At 40.4% G+C, this 20,999-nt stretch overlaps 1 protein-coding gene across 3 annotated transcripts in view; it reads left to right on the top strand.

Moving 5' to 3' along the window:
- The window catches only part of ARMH3 (armadillo like helical domain containing 3), a 173,485-nt gene that overhangs the window by 16,053 nt on the left and 136,433 nt on the right, over positions 1–20,999 (top strand). For all 3 annotated transcript variants that reach the window (XM_003994351.6, XM_045040596.1, XM_045040597.1), the window contains 11 exons: positions 391–447; positions 592–738; positions 3,777–3,884; positions 7,661–7,753; positions 8,736–8,810; positions 8,930–9,016; positions 13,672–13,728; positions 14,809–14,852; positions 16,535–16,595; positions 19,132–19,178; positions 19,714–19,789. In XM_003994351.6, the coding sequence (XP_003994400.1) occupies positions 391–447; positions 592–738; positions 3,777–3,884; positions 7,661–7,753; positions 8,736–8,810; positions 8,930–9,016; positions 13,672–13,728; positions 14,809–14,852; positions 16,535–16,595; positions 19,132–19,178; positions 19,714–19,789 (852 nt within the window). The remainder of the gene's footprint in view (positions 1–390; positions 448–591; positions 739–3,776; positions 3,885–7,660; positions 7,754–8,735; positions 8,811–8,929; positions 9,017–13,671; positions 13,729–14,808; positions 14,853–16,534; positions 16,596–19,131; positions 19,179–19,713; positions 19,790–20,999) is intronic.

Here is a 20,999-nt window from a genome sequence, read left to right as displayed (position 1 = left end):
CTACTATACCTGGCTCTCTGGGCCATTGTGTTTCATTTATGTGAAAGGGCTTTGCAGAACATACAGATGCGATAGGGACATCATAATGTGACTATCTTAATCAGTTGGTTAGGTTTACTTCTTGCTAGAAGAGAAAGATTTGGGGGGAGACTCTTTGAGCCATTATTTAACTTCTGGCACACAAATATATATCTATGCACAGTATCTTCCATTTGGGGGAAAAAAACCTCCAAAACTGTTGTTCCCTGTTATAGCAGTTTAGAATGACCAAGCATTTTCAAAGTTAATTTTGAAAGATAAGGTTGATTATGTGTAAGTGACCCTTTCAGATGTGTTCTTAATGCTTTGGTGTTAGCTGGGGACATTGAACTGCTTATTTTCTGATTTCAGACAGAGGACCCCAGTAAGTGCAGTCCACGATTTTGGGAGGAGCTCTTCCTTATGAAGGTAAACTTGATGGTATCTCTGGATTTTCCTACTAACGAAATTGCCTTCTCCTGTGTTCTACATGCGACACTAAAATGCACTCACATTAAATACAGTACACTGAAAATGTTACTAAAAATAATATCCCTGTTGTTCCCTTGGTAGGTGAATTTAGAGTACCTAGAAGGCAAGCTGGAATCTCTTGATGGTGAGGAGTTAATGAAGATCAAGGACAATATTAATTGCTTATTTCAACACTGTATCCAAGCTCTGGGAGAGGAACATCCAATTCGAGTTGTCAATGCACTACAGGTATATAGCTGGGTGACTGGGGAAGTCCTGTTTAATAGGGGAAAGGAGTTATAATACATCTGTTGGGACCTGAGGAACCTAAATTGCCCTTAGGTATGAAGTTTTTTTTTTTCCCCTTTAAATAATAAACATCTATGCCATGTTTGTTGAGTCAGCTTCCTGGCTAAACAAATTGACACTTATACTAGTCATCTTGTTCATTGTATGATTTGATCTAAAGCCAAGACAGATGGACAGAATTCTTGATTATTTGAGGAAAGGAAGAGATAGAGGGGAAACTATGAGGTAGGGATAGTTAGTCTAGCAAAAATCAGAAGAGATTTAAAAAAAAATTTTTTTTTAATTTTTGAGAGAGCGAGAGAGCATGAACGGGGGGGAGGGGCAGGGAGAGAGAGAGAGAGAGAGAGAGAGAGAGAATTTTAAGCAGGCTCCACACTCAGCACAGAGCCTGATGAGGGGCTTGACCTCATGACCCTGGGACCAAAATCATGACCTGAGCCAAAATCAAGAGTCGGACACTCAACCGACTGAGCCACCCAGGCACCCCCAGAAGAGATTATTCTTTTTTTTTTTTTTAATTTTTTTTTCAATGTTTTTATTTATTTTTGGGACAGAGAGAGACAGAGCATGAACGGGGGAGGGGCAGAGAGAGAGGGAGACACAGAATCGGAAACAGGCTCCAGGCTCTGAGCCATCAGCCCAGAGCCTGACGCGGGGCTCGAACTCACGGACCGCGAGATCGTGACCTGGTTGAAGTCGGACGCTTAACCGACTATGCCACCCAGGCGCCCCAAGAGATTATTCTTAAAACAGTATTTTCTCACTAGATCAGGAGTTCTTAATTTGAGGTTTCAGAGGGTCCTTGACTCCTGAAGTTATATGTAATATTTTAGGTGTATGTGGCTATTTTTTTCTGAAAAGAGAGCTTTCGTCAGATTCTCAAAAGGGTCTGTAACTCAGAAAACATTAAGAATCATTGTTCTTAATGCTAAGTCACATATTCATGGGAAAGATGCACTGAATAATTATTTCTTGAATGACTGTTATGTGCCAAGCATTGGGATAATGGGGATACATTACAGGTTTCTTTTTTTAAAAAAAATTTTGTTTTTCAACGTTTATTTATTTTTGGGACAGAGAGAGACAGAGCATGAACGGGGCAGGGGCAGAGAGAGAGGGAGACACAGAATCGGAAACACGCTCCAGGCTCTGAGCCATCAGCCCAGAGCCTGACGCGGGGCTCGAACTCACGGACCGCGAGATCGTGACCTGGCTGAAGTCGGACGCTTAACCGACTGCGCCACCCAGGCGCCCCACATTACAGGTTTCTTGAGAGCAAAGACTTTGTTAGTTTCATTCGGTACTTTGTTCCTAGTGTATAGTACAGTGCCTGGCAAGTAGGACTTTAGAAGTAAATTTTTATTGAATGAATCATGGGCAAAATTTCTAAGTTTATAGTCCAGTAACTCCGGTGCATCTTAGATCAGGCTGAGTAGCTAGGGCAGTGATTGACAAGCTTAGAATATGAAGAATCCATGACAACATGAAGGATTTTATTGGAAATTTTGATATTATTTTTTTATTTTAGAGAAAGAGAGCATGCGGGTGGAGGAGAGAGGCAGAGTGAGAGAAAGAGAATCTTAAGCAGTCTCCCTACTAAGCACAGAGCCCAATGTGGGGCTCAATCCCATGACCCTGGGATCATGACCTGAGCTGAAATCAAGAGTTGGACGCTCAACCAACTGAGACACCCAGGCACCCCTGGAACTTTTGATAGATTGGGTTTAAGTTTCTAACTTCCTAGTTGGGCAAATCACTTTGTGAGCCCCAGTTTTCTCATCTGTAGATTGTAGAAATTACCTGTTGAGCTGATGTCCCAGAAAGAAGGACCATGTTTACCTTGTAGTTGTGTTAACAAAGTTAACAGTAGATTCTGCATTTTGGGTATTGCAGTTGTAGGGGTTCACTGAAAGCTGAAATGAAAGTTGGAAATTGTACTTCCTATAATTGCAGTAGCTCACTATGGAGGCATGAATGGTAAACTGTTTTTAGTTCAGTGGAAGTAAATTAACATTAAGTCACTTGGTAACCCATAAAAATATGGTATATTATTAAAATGGCTGATACTTGTTGAGCTTTAAAAAGTTTCAGGCACTATTCTTAGAGCATTAATAAAGTTCCAGGGACTATTCCAAGTGTTTTAATTCTCATAGTTCTCACAACATCCCTATGAGATGGGTGCTATTATTGTCATTCCCATTTTATAGATGAGAAAACTGAGGCGCTGAAAAGTTAACTAACTTGTCCAGGTTTACACAGCTAGTCAGTAGTGAATGGAGATTATAATGAATTTAAGATTTTTTTTTCATGTTTATTTATTTATTTTGAAAGAGAGAGCAAGCGAGCGAGCACGAGCAGGGGAGTGGCAGAGAGAGAGAGAGAGAGGGAGAGAATCCCAAGCAGGCTTCACGCTGTCAGCGCAGAGCTCAACGTGGGGCTCGATCTCACGAACTGCAAGATCATGACCTGAGCCGAAATCAAGAGCCAGTCGCTCAACTGACAGAGCCTCCCAGGCGCCCCATGAATTTAAGATTTGAAGCAACTGGTTATCATATGGACCAAAATAACTTTTGTAGTTATTAAAAAATACTAAGAATTATAAACTAAAATGTAAATACGGTAATGAATTTTAAGTAAAGGAAAAAAGCTCCACCAATCCCATGACTCAAGCTCAAGAACTGTTGTTATTTTTGAATTCACCTTCCAGTCTTTGTCTGCAATGCAATTTTTGCAAAGAGGATGACTAAAAAACAACAACAAAAAAGATGGCAACAATTTCAAGTGCTGTTCCTCTTTTAATGTCTGGATTTTGCACGTAGTAAGACTCCGACTGTTTTGAAGCTTAGAGTGATAGAGCAATTGAATGTCAGCTGTGTAAGGAGGAGGTTCTGAGGTGGCAATGTGAGGCGACAGATCCAGTGCCCTTCACGTTTTGAGACTTCCTTTCTACAAAAGAATTCTTTCTCTAATCTCTGCAGACCTTGTGTGCACTCATTCGAGGAGTCCATCAAAAGAATAAATCTACCTCTGGGTTTGACATCATCAACATGCTGATGGGCTTTGACAAGGCAGAGTTGTGCATGAAGGTGAGGCGTAAGTTGTAGATGTGCTTGTGGATGGCTGCTTCTGACAGCTGTTTGCGGATACCATCTGCAGACAGTTAATGTACTAGAAGATTTGCACTCAGGTGGATAGAAATGGTTGAATTTGTTCTTGAATTTGGATATTTTTGTTTTACAAATTTGTTTATCTGAATAGAGGAAAATTTGAAATTCAAATTTGAAGTATCCTTCCCCTGCAGGATAAAGACTGAGCAGTTTATTTTATGATTTGTATCATGTGCTCATACGTTCTTAAAAACACTTATGAACTCAAATAATATATAACAAGGGTAATGTAATATACAGGGGTAACTTCAGTTCTAAACTTAAGTTTTCTTATTTACATAATGGCTTTACCAGAATTTTTATTTCTACTGTTTGACACTTTTAAAGTAATAGCTTTATTGATAGATAGTTCACATATACAATTCACCCTTTTAAAGTATGTAATTCAGTGGTTTTTTGTTTTAAGATTTTATATTTAAGTAATCTCTATATCCAACACCATGGGGCTCAAACTCACAACCCTGAGATCAAGAGTCACATGCTTTACCGACTGAGCCAGCCAGGCACCCCTCATTGAGTAGTTTTTAGTATATTCACTGTTAATTTTGGAACATTTTTATCACTCCAAAAAGAATACATGTTCCCATTAGCAGTCATTCTCCATTCCCCCTTCTCTCTAGCCCCTGGCAACTATTAATCTGCTTTATGTCTTTATTGGTTTACCTATTCTGGACATCTCATCTAAATGGAATCATACGTGGTCTTCTGTGTCTAGCTTCTTGCACTTAGCATAATGTTTTCAGGGTCCACCCGTGTTGTGGCATGTGTTAGTGCTTCATTCCTTTTAATGGCTGATACTTCATTTTATGAAAGTACCACATCAAATTTATTCATTCATCAGTTGATAGACATGTGGGATATTTCAGTATTTTGGCTATTATCAATAATGCTGCTGTGAACATTCATGAACAAGATTTTGTGTGGATGTATGTTTTCAATTCTCTTGGGTATATACATAGGAGGAGAATTGTTGGGTCATATGATAACTCTATGTTTAATATTTCAAGGAGCTTCCAAACTGTTTTCTAAAGTTAGTATACCATTTTACATTTCCATCAGCAGTGTATAAGCATTCCAGTTTTTCCACATCCTCGTCAACAATTGTTTTTGTCTCTCATATATATACGTGTATATGTATATGTATATATATATTTTTTGGGGGGGTAGAAATATTTATTCAAATCCTTTGCCCATTTCTAGATTGAGTTATTTGTTTTATATTGTTGAGTTGGAGTTCTTTATATATTTTGGATAGAAGTCCCTTATCAGATATCTGATTTGTAATGTTTGACACTATCTTGAGTGAATGTTGTTTATAATATGAACTTTGAAGAACTAGTCTTCTGTCATTCTCTGAATTTGAAATAATCTATGTGACAAAGAATCCTTATAGCGATCAGATTATTTTTTACAAGTTATGAATATGTAGTTGTAAGTACATGAAGACTTAGTACTTGGAGTCAGTTTTCCAAGCCTCTACTGCTCCTATGTATATATCATGGTAAAATCTCAGATCTCGCTCTCATTCTTGTAGTTCTCACTATTGTCTATATGCTGCTGATTACTAAGTCTCTATTGTTAGTCTTAACATCCCCTCATGAGGCTCAGAGTTGTATACTCTGTAAGCAGTTGCTGAATTTACCCACTCATACATCCCTAAAGTACCTCTTGCTTGACATCTACAAAATGGAACTCCTTATTTTCCCTTCATCTGTTCTTCCTCATTCATTCCCTGTTAGAATGGGCTCTCCTGTCATCTCAGTCACCCAAGCCAAAAGCTGGAGTCATCCTTGACTCTTCCTCTCATCTTTCATATCCAGATGATCACCATGTTCATCTAATTTTGCCTCAGTTCATATTTTTCATACCTGTCTTTGCTTTTTTCCCCCTACTGCCAGTGTCCCCATTATCTCTCACCAGAACCATTTCAGTGATGCCTTCATTCATTCTTTTGACAAATGTTGGTTAGGCTCCAATGTGCCAGGCACACGGGATACACAGGCAAATAAGACATGGCAGCTTCTTCAGAAAATTGCTAGATTAGTTCTCATTTGTCTCCCTCCCTTCAGGCTTACCATCTTTAAACCTGTCATCCACACTGATACCACAGTGATGTATTTTACACTCAAATCTCTGCTGCTTAAAACCCTTCATTAGTTTCCCATCAATAACAGGATAAAGACCAAACTCCCTAGTTAGCTTTATATAGCTTTCATGACCTGCTCCCTATTTATTTCTCTAGTCTCTCTCACCACTGTGTTTCCCTCTGTACTTTCATAATAATAAACTACTTGTGTTCCAACTCCACACCCAGGGCCGTTTCATTCCTCATGTGTCTTTGATCATGCTATTGCCTGTCTAGAATTCTTTTCCTCATCAAGTTTTAATTAACTCCTACTGATTTTCCAAAATATAACCCACCCCTTAGGAGTCTTGGAATAGGTGACTTCTGAGATAATTCCCCTTTTCCATGTATATTTCTGTCATAGTAACCATTCAATTAAAACTGCTTATTTTTCTCTTCCAGTAGACTAAAAATGCCTTGAGAGCAGAGGCCATTATCTAATTTTTCTTCTTGAATTCTTTGAAAGCACAATATTTAGCATATAGTAGACCTTCACCATATATTTGTTGAATTGAAGTAACTAATTTTGAACTTTCACTTGAGCTTTCAGCATGCTAAATCCTATTCTTCATTCATTCTCCTCCTTTATTTAATGTAAAATATTTCTTTTCTTATTCCTTCTGTTGTAGTGTGTGAGGGTTTCATCTTTTGATTACATTGGGTCTGAGAGCTGGTTGTTAGTACAAGTGATATACTCCAGTCACATTGTCTAGTAGAATCGACCAAGGTGGACACAGCTAGTTTTGTTGGATAGTGTATACGGCCAGTGATGGCTAGTAGCGATATTGTCTCTTTGTTGTTTATTCAGCGTGCCTCCATCAAATGATATATTTTATCAGATAGTGAAACTTATCTATAGTTATTTGACCATTATTAATCTTTTTTAACCATTATTGGTCTTTAACCACTTTTTTTAACCACTTATTTTTTCCTAATGTAATTGAATTAATTTAATTGAATTAGTTTATCGTTTTTAATTTATTATTCAACCACTGTTATTAGCCTTTAAAAAATTTACTTCTATTAAACATTTACAAAATTTTTTAGATTATTTTTGAGAGAGAGAGAGAGAGAGAGAGAGAGAGAGAGAGAGATAGATAGATAGCATGCAGGCAGGAGAGGGGCAGAGAAAGAGAGGGAGATAGAATCCGAAGCAGGCTCTAGGCTCTGAGCTGTCAGCACAGAGCCCAACACAGGGCTCAAACCCATCTACCATGAGATCATGACCTGAGCCAAAGCTGGATGCTTAACCACTGAGCCACTCAGGCACCCTTACTTCATTCTATTCTAAAGGTCATGAGAATGATAGGTTGCAAACATTCATTTGATGAAGTAGTGAATTCTTTATTATTCTGTGCTGTTGTTCTAAAGCATTTTTCCCCAAATAGCTACGCTTTGAAGTCTTACTTTTCTTTGTCTGATCTTGCAAGGGCTAGGCCTGAAGGAGTGATATGGTTGCTTCATTGAATGTTGTACACATTACCCTGTGTAACATAAACCCAGAGTTGGACAGAGACACAGTAGAGACGTTACTTGGTATGTTTTAATACTTAATGGATCTCTTTCTCAGAACTTGATGGAGAGTTTGGATTCATTGCTTTGTGCAGAAGGTTCTGAAAGTCTGAAGAGTTTATGTCTGAAACTTCTCCTTTGCTTAGTGACCGTAAGTGACCCATTTATATGTTTCTCTATCAAGGGTATTACAGTAGGAGCAAGCTTATTTGAATGCTTGAGCCCAAAGTTAGAAAGGAAAAGAGGAAAAAAAAATTCTCTGCTGGGGCATCATATCACTCCATTGCATGTGAATGTGTAGAAGGAAGTTAGATGAATGGGCTTTCACTTCCTGGAAGCTGCTCTTCGCAACCATTGGCATTTTTAGCCTATGGGATAGATGATATTTCTCACTTTAGAGGTACTACCCCTGCAGAATTCTTGTCTTCTGAATTGTCAGATTTGCTCTTCTCATCAGGTCTCATTTGGAAACAGTTTTTGTGATTCTCAATAGTTATTTGTTCTGATTTTGACATAACTGGAAGCTGGCCCGTACCTTCTAGTGGGAGGAGGGCGGGGTGTTGTTCATTTACTTCAAGTAATTCCTTTTCCCTGCCATCACTCAAAGTCTTCTGGATCATAAACTTCTTTCTGTGCATTTGAGGAATGAAACCCCCCCAAAACTGAAGTAAATGCTTAAGTGAGGGTGTGAGAGAAACAGTACATTCAGAGATTCGGGAAGTTTTAATTTGCTCATTTCTTACCCTTCTCGTGTCTGACTATTAAGGCTCTGGCAGCTTCAGAGGTGCTTATTAAAAGTCTACTAAGTATCTAGTAGAATGTTTTAACATTTCTGATTCTCTTAGATAGTGGGGGAGGAGTTATACTTGAGATAGTAGAGTGCCTCAGTAATAGCCTTTTAAAAAAATATTTATTTATCTTAGAGAGAGAGAGAGAGAGAGAGAGAGAGAGAACCAATGTGGGAGGGGCAGAGGGAGGGGAGGACAGAGGATCTGAAACGGGCTCTGTGCTGACAGCAGCGAGCAATGTGGAGCTTGAACCCCTGAATCATAAGATCATGACCTGAGCCAAAGTCAGATGCTTAACCGACTGAGCCACGCAGGCGCCCCTAAAAAGCCTTTTATTGCATTTAGGTGACAGATAACATCAGCCAGAACACTATCCTAGAGTATGTGATGATCAACAGCATATTTGAAGCAATTTTACAGGTAGGTCATTTCCCCCATTCTCTCTTTCTCTTTTGGGTAAACCGCCTCCTCAAATCTTCTCTGTCAGCATTCCTAGGAACTAGGAGTTAGCACTCATGCATTTCTGGTTCATGTTACAGATACTCTCCCACCCCCCAAGTCGCAGGGAGCATGGGTATGATGCTGTTGTCCTCTTGGCTTTGTTGGTGAATTACAGAAAATATGAGGTGAGTGGGCCCCTTAATGGACACTTATAATCTTTCTATAATCTTCCTAAGTGTGGCCACTCCTAGAGGACTTTAACATAGAAGACATGTTCTTGGTAAATGGTATATAGATTAACTTTGATTAACCAAATTCTAAAACTTCTATATTAAATGCTTGGGGCAGAGGGTATAGCCATTTAAAGGAATCCCGTGGTACAACTTCTAATAAAGTGAGTGAATATCCCTTAATGTAGTGGTTCCCAAACCTAGTTTATCATTGGAATCACCTAGGAACTTTTCAAAAAGAAGAAATTTCTGGGCTTTACTCTGGACACACTGAATCCAAATCTCTTGGAGGTAGGAACTGGGAATCTGTTGTTGTTGTTGTTGTTCGTGGTGGTGGTGGTTGTTTTTTATTCTCCTGTTGAGTATGATGATTAGCCAGGATTGGGAACCACTGACCTAACACATCTGTTTTGAAAGATTGGACTTTTGTGTGTTGGATTTCCTTAATGCGGACCACTTGTGTATGTTGGTCTGGGAACTCTTTTTGATTTTAATGGAGAATTGAAGACAGAGCCTTACTCATGTCAGTTCTGGAATTCTCTTTGTTCCTGAGCTAATCAGGGACAGATTTACAAGTTTTTGAGATGAAGAGCAGAACTCAGAGATTTGTATTTGATTTTATACCTCTACTTGATTCTTCTTAAAAGGGAGAACACACAGAAAAGGAAGGTGGGGCTCACGGAAGACCAGGGGCCTCACTGGGGATTGCTTTGGAGGGATAGGGAGCATTTGGCACTGGGCTCTGGACACTAAGGGTTGAACCCAGAATCCAGGAGCTGCCTTGAGGTAACCTGACTTTCTTCACTTAGCGAGTAGCATTGCTATGAGAAATGAGCCAGCTGGAGGGAGGCTTTTCGTTTGTGAGCTTCTGGATCCTCAGTCAATGATTTTCTTTTAAGATTTCTTTTCTTGTAATTTAATTTTTAAAAATGTTAATTTTTAATTTATTCTTAATGTTTATTTTTGAGAGGGAGAGAGAGATAGAGCACAAATCGGGGAGAGGCAGAGAGAGAGAGGGAGACACAGAATCTGAAGCAGGCTCCAGGCCCTGAGCTATCAGCACAGAGCCCAACACGCGGCTCAAATCCACGGACCACGAGATCATGACTTGAGCCGAAGTCGGATGCCCAACTGACTGAGCCACCCAGGTGCCCCTTAAATGTTTGTTTATTTTTGAGAGAGAGAGTGTATGTACGGGAGAAGGGGAGAGGGGCAGAAGAGAGAGAATCCTAAGCAGGCTTCATGCTCAGTTCAGCACGGAGACTGAGGTGGGGCTTGATCCTCATGATTGGGAGATCATGATCTGAGCCGAAATCAAGAGTCAGACACTTAACTGACTGAGCCACCCAGGCGCCCTTAAAATTTTTTATTTTTAAGTAGTCTCTACCCCAGCGTGGGGCTCAAACTCATACCACTGAGATCAAGAGTCACATGCTTCATCAACTGAGCCAGCCATGTGCCCCACTTAGTGATTTCTGAGATGGTTCTTAGTCAAGTCAAGAGTGATGGGTAACAAAATCTGGAGCTTATTCTTATAAGGAGAAGTATGGAAGAAGGGGAGGCTGTGAGAAAGGAATACTTAAAGAGGGACTGGAATATGTGGAGCAATGTTACTGTGTTAGGGATCCCAGGAGTTGATTGCTTTAATTTTCTTGGAGTAGCTTACAAATGGTGTGTGGAGCTACTAATAAATATGTAATGTATCACCAACACCTGTTTTACTGGTGATCTGGAGGGGTTGGCATGGTAGCCATTTTGATCTCTGTCATGTGTAAAAGCCACTGTGGCCTTATTACAATAGCAAGAGAAGTAACTGAGGAAAAATGCTGGAGATAGTTAATGAAAGTTGAGTTGTACGTTATAGGAAAGCGCCCTCATCAGTAATGAATATTTTCTGAACATTCTGCTGGATGCAGGCCAATCTGAGGCAATGGCTTGGTTTCTCTAAATGTGAACTGAACCCTGGTTCAGCCCAGTAGGGCTCTTTGAAATGTCAGCCTGAAAAATTAGACAGGGACAAGGAACTAGAGAAAATCATATTTCTGGAGTGAGGTATGCATCTCTAGTCTGTCAGAAGCCTCAGAAGAATTAGTATAGTAGGCAAGGGCAAGCTAGTGGGCATAATTTATCTGGGCTTTGCAGCTTTTGATAGAAGTCACTCATCAGAAACCATTAAGGAAACCTAGTGACCATGGAGCAGGAAGGTTTTTGACAGGCACATGAGGAATTCCAGATGAACATAGCAAAACCAAAAGCTGGTAAAATTTTATGCAAACTAGTATGAGAGGATGCATGCTGGGGAGGACAGATTCTAGCTACCACCACAATCCATCCCATGATGGATAGGGAAAGTTGCAACCTTTTAGCAAGGTGCAGAGGGCTCCAGGGAGACTGGGCACCCACCTAAACGCAGAGAAGGCAGATAAGGTTGTTGGACTTAAGGAATGGAAGTGATGGAAAAGACATCATGTAGTAAATGTAAATAATTCTTCGTCACCTGAATTAGTGCATTCCATTTTTGTTATTTCATCTAAGGGGATAGAAGAGATTCCTCCCCCTCCCCCCCCCCCCCCCGCAAAAGCCAATGAAAAATGATGGGTATGGTTTAGATCAAATGAAGGCAGAATCCTATTAGAGTGATCCTGTATAGGCTCACAGAGTTTGTAATTCTGTCTTGTGGATGAGAAGTAGATTGCTTTCAGTTTAGAAAACGTGACCAGCACAACAGGCATACAGTGTTAAGGAAAATCAGTATCTGGTAGAATAGAAATTTTCACAGCATTAAGATCCTGGCCTTCTCGGTTTGCCCAGTCTCCTGTAATGACGTGACTCATTCCCCAGTTGGACATGATGTTTCCCAGAAATTACAGACTTGTTTATTGTCCAGTTACAAATTGATCCTTCTCGTTTTCTTTTTTTTCTTAAAGAGTTTTCCTTCAAACATGATAAAAATGTTGAAGAAGCAAATACATAGTTACCGATCATGTAGCCCTCACCGTATGCTAGATACTATGCTAAGGATTTTACATGTCTTAATTCATTTTTAAGTCTTATGGCAACCCTGAGAAAGAAAATATTGTCCCCATTTTGAAGATGAGGAAGTTGAGCTTGGGTTAATAAAGGTGCCTAACTTGTCACAATTAGTAAGTAGAGGAGCTAGAACCCAAACCTTTGCTTTTAGCCACCTTCCCTTTTCCTCAACTGCTAAAGATAGGTTGTTCTTGGTAATCAGATGATCTTTATCATTACCTAAAACTGGACTTTTGGGACGGTGGGTGACAAGGACGTTTTAAAGATTATGCCAAGAAGCAGTGGCCTGCTCCTTCTAGTGGTGTTCTCTTCATTGTGGCATCTCTAAGTCAGCCTACTGCCAATTTCTTTTCCAAGGACCCACTTGCATTGGACCTTGTCTGACATCTGCAGCATCAGCAGGATTTGACTACTGGTTATAGGAAGCAGTGTAGAGAGCCTTCCTCTTTCAGATCAAGTGGCAAATGGAGTGGATTTTACCTCCTTGGGTTTTGTTGTAGAAAACATTGCAAACATTTGGGCTCTTAAGAAAGTAAAGTTGTCTCTTTTTCTATTCCCAGTTGACATTCAAAAGATACCCTCAGAAACTTGATTAAATAAAGTCTATGTGGGGGGTTTCCCAGATTCTCAGTGATGAGTTTTCTTGGGTGCTGTAGAAACTACCAATATTGTTCTTTGCTTCCCTTGGGTTAAAATTGGTGGCTGATCTAGGTGAGGTCTTTCCTTACATCCCTTGTGTGGGATGTTTTTAAGGTGAGCAGGTCATTGGTTTTCATCCCACTGGTAGGATATGGCCCAACTGCATAATGAGTTTAAATATATGTCCATTTCTATATGCTGCCCAGCTGAGATTGGGTCTGGGAAAACTCAAGAAATCTTCCAATGTTGTAAGTGATGGGACAATCATTAAATCCCAGTGTTCTGACCAGATTGTAGTTTGGGTAATTACATCTTTTTTTTTCAGTTCCCCTGCAGTGTTATTTGGGTATCAGATCCATAAATGGCCTCTCTGGCTGTTAAGCAGCTGCCACTTTCCACCCCCAAGGTGGCTTTGTTTTACGGGTGGGTGAATCAGTCCTTGCATATAGTTTGTGGAATGGTTAGGGAGCCTTTGGGATGAGACTGTAAGTTAACAACTTATACATCTGTGCCTTATGGCAAAGAAGCTTTTATGTTCCCCCAAGACTGCTGTCCCTCTGGACTCAGATTATTGGTAGGATAGGACAAAATGAGTTTTGTGGAGTGTTCACTTCTTAGAAATAAATAAGATGGAAAGATGGGAGAAGTGGCAGACACAGGCCTGGACCGATCCAGCCTAGAGGAAAATGCAAGTAGAACAGAACTGGTGTGTGTGTGTGTGTGTGTGTGTGTGTGTGTGTGTGTGTGGTGGTTGCCCATGCACACTGAGAGATTTACTGGAAATGGGGGGAGTCAGTTGGCAGAATGGGTTTGATCTGGGTATTAGGAACATCACTATAGAGAGAGGGCCTTATAGAACCATTTTTGTTAACACTTTGTTAAATAACTAATGGGTTATTAACTAAGTCAACTCACCTTGAATCTCTTCTCTTATTTAACAGTCTGTGAATCCTTATATCGTGAAGCTGTCTATCGTGGATGATGAGGCTACGCTCAATGTGAGTATGTAGATCCTTGTATGTTGTTTTAAGTACTTATGTTTGTTTAAGTACTTGATATTTAGAACAGAGAGCAGAGAGCTATTGTGTTAATTTCATCTGGCTGTAAAGAGGGAATTGGTCTTTTCCTTTTAGAGCATCAGTGTGACTATTTTATTGTCTTTAATCTTGTCATCATGGAAGGAAGGTGTGAAGAGACGTTTGTTTGCTAATCATGATGAAATGGTTGGTTATGTTTCATGTTACAGTGTGCTGAGGTTGATGATCCTATAGAGTCAGTAAGTTACATTCCCAAGAATAAGAAGGCTTAGATGATATATCAAATCACCACGATGTATATACTTTAGATATCTTACAATTTTGTATGTCAGTAAAGATAAAATAAAAAAAAAAGACACGGTGAGGCTTAGAAGACTAACTGATGGGAGATCCCTTCTTGTAGAACTGGCTAGATGGCATTTGCAGCCCAACTTGGTGAAGCTGAAGCATGGAGGATGGTCTCTGTATCTGTTACATATGTCCTTGAAAGTTTGGGATCGAATATCTGATCTCTGACTAAGGGAGGAAGAAGATGACCAGGTGTCAGGCATATTGCCCTCTTCATTCTTCTAATTTATCTTATGAAAAAAAAAGCACACATGATTCATCCCATGGCCTTACTTGATCTTTGTGTCATGCTTATTAGCGGGTTCTAAAGGGAAAGTGGATAAGAAGATGGATGCATCTTCCTGGTACCTTCCTGTTTTCCTGTGGCCTGAAAGAGAGTGGCTTGTCTCTAAGCGCCTTCATTTAGCGTGAGACTCATTGTCGCTCTTACTGTGACTGTTTTAGAGACATGAGAGCTTTTTGTTTGAAGATTCTAACTTTGTCTTATCTTTTGAGGTGAAAATGATCCCAGTGAAATTGTCAGTGATCTGGGCTGGTCTGTTTTGTGCCCCTACCCCCTTGTTACTCTATTAAAGTAACATTAAGATAGTTAGATCAGGAAAATCTGGACCCCAGGACTGTATTTAGTGTTTTCCCTGGCCTGGCATCACCACCAGCCCCTTATTTCACCTGTGCTATCCTTTTTCTTTCTAGGGAATGGGACTTGTGATTGCCCAGGCTTTATCTGAGTATAATAGGTAAGTCCACTGTTCCAGAAGGGAAGGGTCTAATTTTCGTTTGAATTGGTTGAGTAGAAAACAGGTTTGCTCCAGTGCTTGGGTGAATTTCCCTTACCTATCCTAGAAGAGTATTCTTAGATTTAGCTTCTGGTAGACATATTTGCTCTAAGCTCAGCTTGATGGCCTTAGCAAAGGTTGTTTGTTTGTTTCTTCCTTCCTTCCTTCCTTCCTTCCTTCCTTCCTTCCTTCCTTCCTTCCTTCCTTTTTCTTTCTTTCTTTTCTTTTCTTTTCTTTTCTTTTCTTTTCTTTTCTTTTCTTTTCTTTTCTTTTCTTTCTTTTCCTTCCTTCCTTCCTTCCTTCCTTCCTTCCTTCCTTCCTTCCTTCCTTCCTTCTCTCCTTCTCTCTCTCTTTCCCTCCCTCCCTCCCTCCCTCCCTCCCTCCCTCCCTTCCTCCCTTCCTCCCTTCCTTCCTTCCTTCTTTCCTTCTCTCTTTCTCTCTTTCTCTTTCCCTCCCTCCCTCCCTCCCTCCCTCCCTCCCTTCCTTCCTTCCTTCCTTCCTTCCTTCCTTCCTTCCTTCCTTCCTTCCTTCCTTCCTTCTTTTTGAGAGACAGAGCATGAGCAAGGGAGGGGCAGAGTGGGAAAGAGAGAGAATCCCAAGCAGGCTCTGCACTTCAGTCCAGAGCCTGACATGGGGCTCAAACTCACAAACCATGAGATCGTGACCTGAGTTGAGACCCAACACTCAGACGCTTAACTGACGAACCATTCAGGTGCCCCAGCAGGAGTTGTTTCTAATACCAGGGGGAAAGTAGCCACCAGGTTAGTGTCATCTTTTATTTAAGCAATTAGACACATTTTTTTTTTTTTTTTTTTTTGCAACCTTTGGTATTTTATTGCAGGGTATTTTAACTTGTTTTCCAGCCACAAGCAGGCTCTTCCATTTAGCGCGATGTATCATACAAGTCATTTTCTATGTAAAAAAGGTTACGAAGCACCACTTTTTTGTACACTTAAAAAATAAATAAAAGGAGAAAACATATTGAATTAGCTCTAGTTTGGTGGATACTTCTTTTTCATCAGGAATCACCCGCAGCTTCCCAGAGTCCCTGTCTTTTCTGAGGGCTCTCTTCATTGATGCTTGTTTTCCCTTTTGCTTTGGATGAAGAAGGATCTGGTATTCAGTGAATGGAAACCAGAAGTGTTCCTAATCCTGGCAAGGGCCAGGCAGTATCTTTCTTGTTCCTCTCCAGACTTTGCTCACACACAATTGGATGTGGAATTTCAAATCTGCCCCATCTCCACAAATAGTTTAGCTCACAGATTTCCCTCCTCTTCCTTCAAAAACAAACAAGATTTTCACTCTACAGCCTTAAAGTAATTTCACTGTTACACTTTTCAAGTAATAGTCTGTTTGGGAAATAACTGGATCAGCCATATGTTAGAGCAGTTTCACACGTTTGCAGCTTGCTTTCTGCCTCTCTCCCAAAGTAGCCAGGCATTTTGATACATTCCGCCTCAAGAGCAGAGGCATGCATGCCTCTTAGCTTGCAGGGGAGACTGGAGTGGCTACATTGTCATAATGCTTCTGTTTGCTGGAGTCACTGAATTCAAAGAGTGCCCTGCCCTGATTATCTAGAATGCCAAGGATGGAGACCTACTTGATAAATAATACTAAAGTTGAATTTAGTTATTTTTGTTCAGGCAATATAAAGACAAGGAAGAAGAACACCAGAGTGGTTTTTTCTCTGCTTTAACAAATATGGTAAGTCCAACTTGTTTTTTCTGTCTTGCTCAGGAGTCTTAAGGCATCTGCAGGGGTAGACAAATCTGTACTTAGAAGTTCAAATGTTTGAGATGATGGCATGATGAGGGGAGAGTGGCTCAGAGCAGAGTTTTGAATGTTTATCTTTGAGAGAGAGAGAGAGAGGGAGAGAGAGAGGGCGGGTGCAAGCAGGGGGAGGGGCAGAAAAAGGAAAGAGAGAGAGAATCTTAAGCAGGCTCTAAGCTGTCAGTGAGAAGCCTGTTGTGGGGCTTTATCCCATGAACCATGACATCATGACCTTAGTGGAAATCAAGAGTTGGACGCTTAACCAACTGAGCCACCCAGAAGTCCCAAAGAACAGATATTTTTGAGAGCTGTATCTCTTTTATTGATTCCTAAATCCAAGTGAGATAAGGAAAGGAGAGCTCCGATTGCTCTGGGATTGATTTTTTTCAAATTAATTAATTCAGTTTTATAAAAGCTAAAAAAGGGTACACATTAAGCCAGACTTTTGCTTCCTGAAGAGCTGGCTATGTTTGAGGACTGACCCTACAGAATATTGAATAGGAAAGTTTAGACCTGAGCCCAGCCCCGAGTGCCCCTTGGCTGTCTGCTGTGGCCACTTGAGCCCTCATAGCTGGTCCTGGAGTTGAGGGATTGATGCAGTGGATTTGACCCACTTATCTAAAGATTTAATGGACTGAGAGGTCCATAGTTTAGGAAAGTTACTGGTCCATTTTGCAAGACTTCTGAATAAGGTTTCTCAACCTTGGCACCATAGTCATTTTGGGCCAGGTAACCTGGGACTAATATTTTTTAATTTAATTTAATTTAATTTAATTTAATTTATTTATTTTATTTTATTTTATTTTATTTTATTTTATTTTATTTTATTTTATTTTATTTTATTTTATTTTATTTTATTTTTTTATTTATTTTTTAATTTACATCCGAGTTAGCATATAGTGCAACAGTGATTTCAGGAGTGGATTCCTTAATGCCCCTTACCCATGTAGCCCATCCCCTCTCCCACAACCCCTACAGCAACCCTCTGTTCTCCGTATTTAAGAGTCTCTTATGTTTTTGTCCCCCTCCCTGTTTTTATATTATTTTTGCTTCCCTTCCCTTATGTTCATCTGTTTTGTATCTTAAAGTACTCATGTGAGTGAAGTCATATGATATTTGTCTTTCTCTGACTGACTAATTTTGCTTAGCATAATACCCTCTAGTTCTATCCACATAATTGCGAATGGCTGGGACTAATTTTGTTTTTAAATTTTTTTTTTTTTACATTTATTTATTTATTTATTTTTGAGAGACAGAATGAGACTTATAGCACAAGGCGGGGGAGGGGGCAGAGAGAGAAGGAGACACAGAATCTGAAGCAGGCTCCAGGCTCCGAGCAAGTGCTCAGCACGGAGCCTGACACGGGGCTCAAATCCACGAACCATGAGATCATGACCTGAGCCGAAGTTGGTCACTTAACCTACTGAGCCACCCAGGTGCTCCTGCTGGGACTAATTTTTAAGAGATAAATCTCGCAGGTCTTAGAATCTAGGCAGATTTAGAAAGTCTTTCTTCTTGGACATTAGTATTCAAGTGATCAGCTGCAGGGCAAGACAGTTTTTGAGTTCACTGCAAAAAATAATCATCCATCTATCCCCGAAAAGGCAGCTTTTTCCCCTCAATGCCTGTCATCTTCCCTTCTTCTTTCTTAGAGTCTGCTCTCAGAAAAGGATCTGATAAGCTCTTTAACTCTGAAGCATAAGTGAATAGTTTCTCAGAGGTCAGAGCAATATGAGCACTGTGTTGGTATTTGGTTAAATGAATTGGATATAATTATACTGCTCCCAGGGATCCTGGCCTTTTAGCCAGGAAGGAAAAGTTTTGTATGCAACAAAGGAAGTTTGAGCTGCATAGTTTGGGAGCATCAGTAGGCAGATGGAAAAGTATTTTTAGAGGGATGGGCATCTTTCTCAGTGCCTCTGATATCACACGTATTGGAGATAGCCTACTCCATTTACTTCTTTGGCTGCCCTGCCTACAACACAGACTAAAGATTTTATGATCTGAAAGTGGGTCTCACATAGACATTTCTGGTCTGAAACCCAGATATTCCTCCAAAGATGGCTCTATGTTGGATGAAATCAGTGTGCTTTCTGTGGTGTTCTTTATAAGTTAGTTTCTGACTTCAAATAAGCAACTTTTGGGAAAGATGCAGAGTGACAAGGAGGTCTAGGTTACCATTTACTTGCTGTCAGCGGTTACTGAACTTACACATTGAAGAGGAGAGCTGGACCAAAGTCCTGATTGTTCTGTTTAAGGCCCCTTAAGGAAAGACAATTTAGTGGAGTTCTTGTGATTCTTTGAAGATCTTTAAAGTGGGCTGGTTTTCGTCTGTAGGATGGGTGGGCCAGTTCCCTGTTCCCTCAGGCTGCAAGCAGCTTGTCCTTTCACTGATTTAAAGGCTTCTCCGGCACAGAGCCCCTTTCACATTTCCCTCCTATAAATCTGCAATTCCTCTTTCCTTCCACAGGTGGGCAGCATGTTCATAGCAGATGCCCATGAGAAAATCTCAGTACAGTAAGTGGCTGACATTTCTTGTGCGGTGACTTGAACTCTAGTGTGGGCTATCTGGCTGGATAAGAGTGTGAAACGTTACCTCTTGTTAATCTTTTATGGATTCAAACTTTTATGGTGATTTATCAGATGTTTCTTGGGTTGTAAACAATAATGGACCCTTAGAAACCACTCCTTTGGACATGTCTGTTGAGCCCTAAGAAGCTGAAAAATGGTTCTCAGCTGTCTCTGGAATGAAATGAAGGGGGGCTAGGTGTCTGAGCCAGTTAAGGACTTAACTGAATTGGGGTAGAAAAATGAGAAGGAAAGTAGGGAATGAAGTGACTAAGAACTAGTCCTAAGGAATTAAAATTAAAGCCCTGACTCCTTGCCTATATACCCTTTACATAAACCCAACAAGGAAATAAAGGGAACATTAGAAACTCAAAGGGATTGATAATGAGGAACTTGGGTGAAATTTTATCTTGTTGGTCATAGTGTTTTAACTCTTCCACTATAAGAGCCTCTCCAGTTTGTTCTCTTTGTTTTCTTTCTTTAGAACCAATGAGGCCATCCTTCTGGCACTTTATGAAGCTGTTCATTTAAATCGCAACTTCATCACAGTGTTAGCCCAGGTTGGTTATATTAAAAACTCCAATCCTTCTTCTCCCTGAATTTCATACAGATTCACTCCATTGAAAAGCCTCGCTGGCTCTGCCCGTTTAACCCCTGCTTTATATTGGTAAGTGGTAGTAACAAAGAGTTGCATTAGTTGCCTCTGTATCGGGTTGTCCTCAATTATGTATGTTTCCATCTAGTGCTGAAGCGGGTCTGATAGTATGCAAAGTCAATGGTTTTGACCAGTCTACTAATTCATTTGACCAGTTTACTGATTCTGTTAACCCAGACAAGTTGAGATTACTTCATTTTGCTCACTGGCAATTCCCATATGGATTTTCATGTCAGGCTTTCTGCTTCCTAAACCACTGTGGAATTGCAACTAGAGATAAAAGAGGCCAAGTCACTTGTCTTATTATTTCACCAATTTCCCGAGTACAAGAGTAAAAAGTATCGTATCTAGCATAAGGCTAGCTGTTAGGAGAAAAAATGGTCTATGCGTATCGAAAGCAGGAAGTCACAGGATCCTGAGTGCTAGGTCACTTCCTAGCTTGGGATGTCTTCGGTAGTTGGTAGAGAGGGACTAAAACAGGCCAGGAGCTCAAGTGCTGGCCATGAAAGCTGTCTTTAAAAATTGATAAAGTGTTTGTATCTTAGAGTCAGAATGTTTAAAATATGTATGCAGGTTTCTTTTAAAAGAACGTTTGTTTATGTTTATGCTTTTTTCTGTCTCAAAGGGCAGATGTGTATGGATGGAATCACTGATGGAGTTTTATTTAACAACAACAACAAAATGAGGCCATGCTTAAAAAGTAGTGTGCTGGTTTAGGCTCTGCCTATGAGGACACTTATTATTTATCAAGACTGAGAACATGAGAGATTTTATCCACCATTCTCATTATGTTTATCTGCTGTCTGGTGTCTGTCACTGATGTTAAAGGAGGGATGAGGAAGGTGAAAGGCTGGAAAAGCTGTTGGGGAGGAGAAGGGAATAGCTGCCCCTCAGCTTAATTCTCAAGAGCTAATGTGACAGAGGTGGCTAAGGAAGGTCAGGGACAGAGGAGTCATCTGTTTGGGTCCCAGTGGATGTCTCCCCCATGTCTCTGCTTCCACACTGTACACTCTTATTGGTTGTGGAACAGGGAGACTGCTGTCTGCTAGCTCTTTTTATAACACCTCTTATCCACTTGCTTCGCCTGTACTTACTCGTCAACTGTGTGGTCATCA

This window comes from Felis catus, chromosome D2 (assembly GCF_018350175.1).
Source record: "Felis catus isolate Fca126 chromosome D2, F.catus_Fca126_mat1.0, whole genome shotgun sequence".
NCBI classification, from domain to species: Eukaryota; Metazoa; Chordata; class Mammalia; order Carnivora; family Felidae; genus Felis; species Felis catus.
The sequence above is the reverse complement of the archived record's forward strand: the minus strand, read 5'-3'. Positions and strand labels throughout refer to the sequence as shown.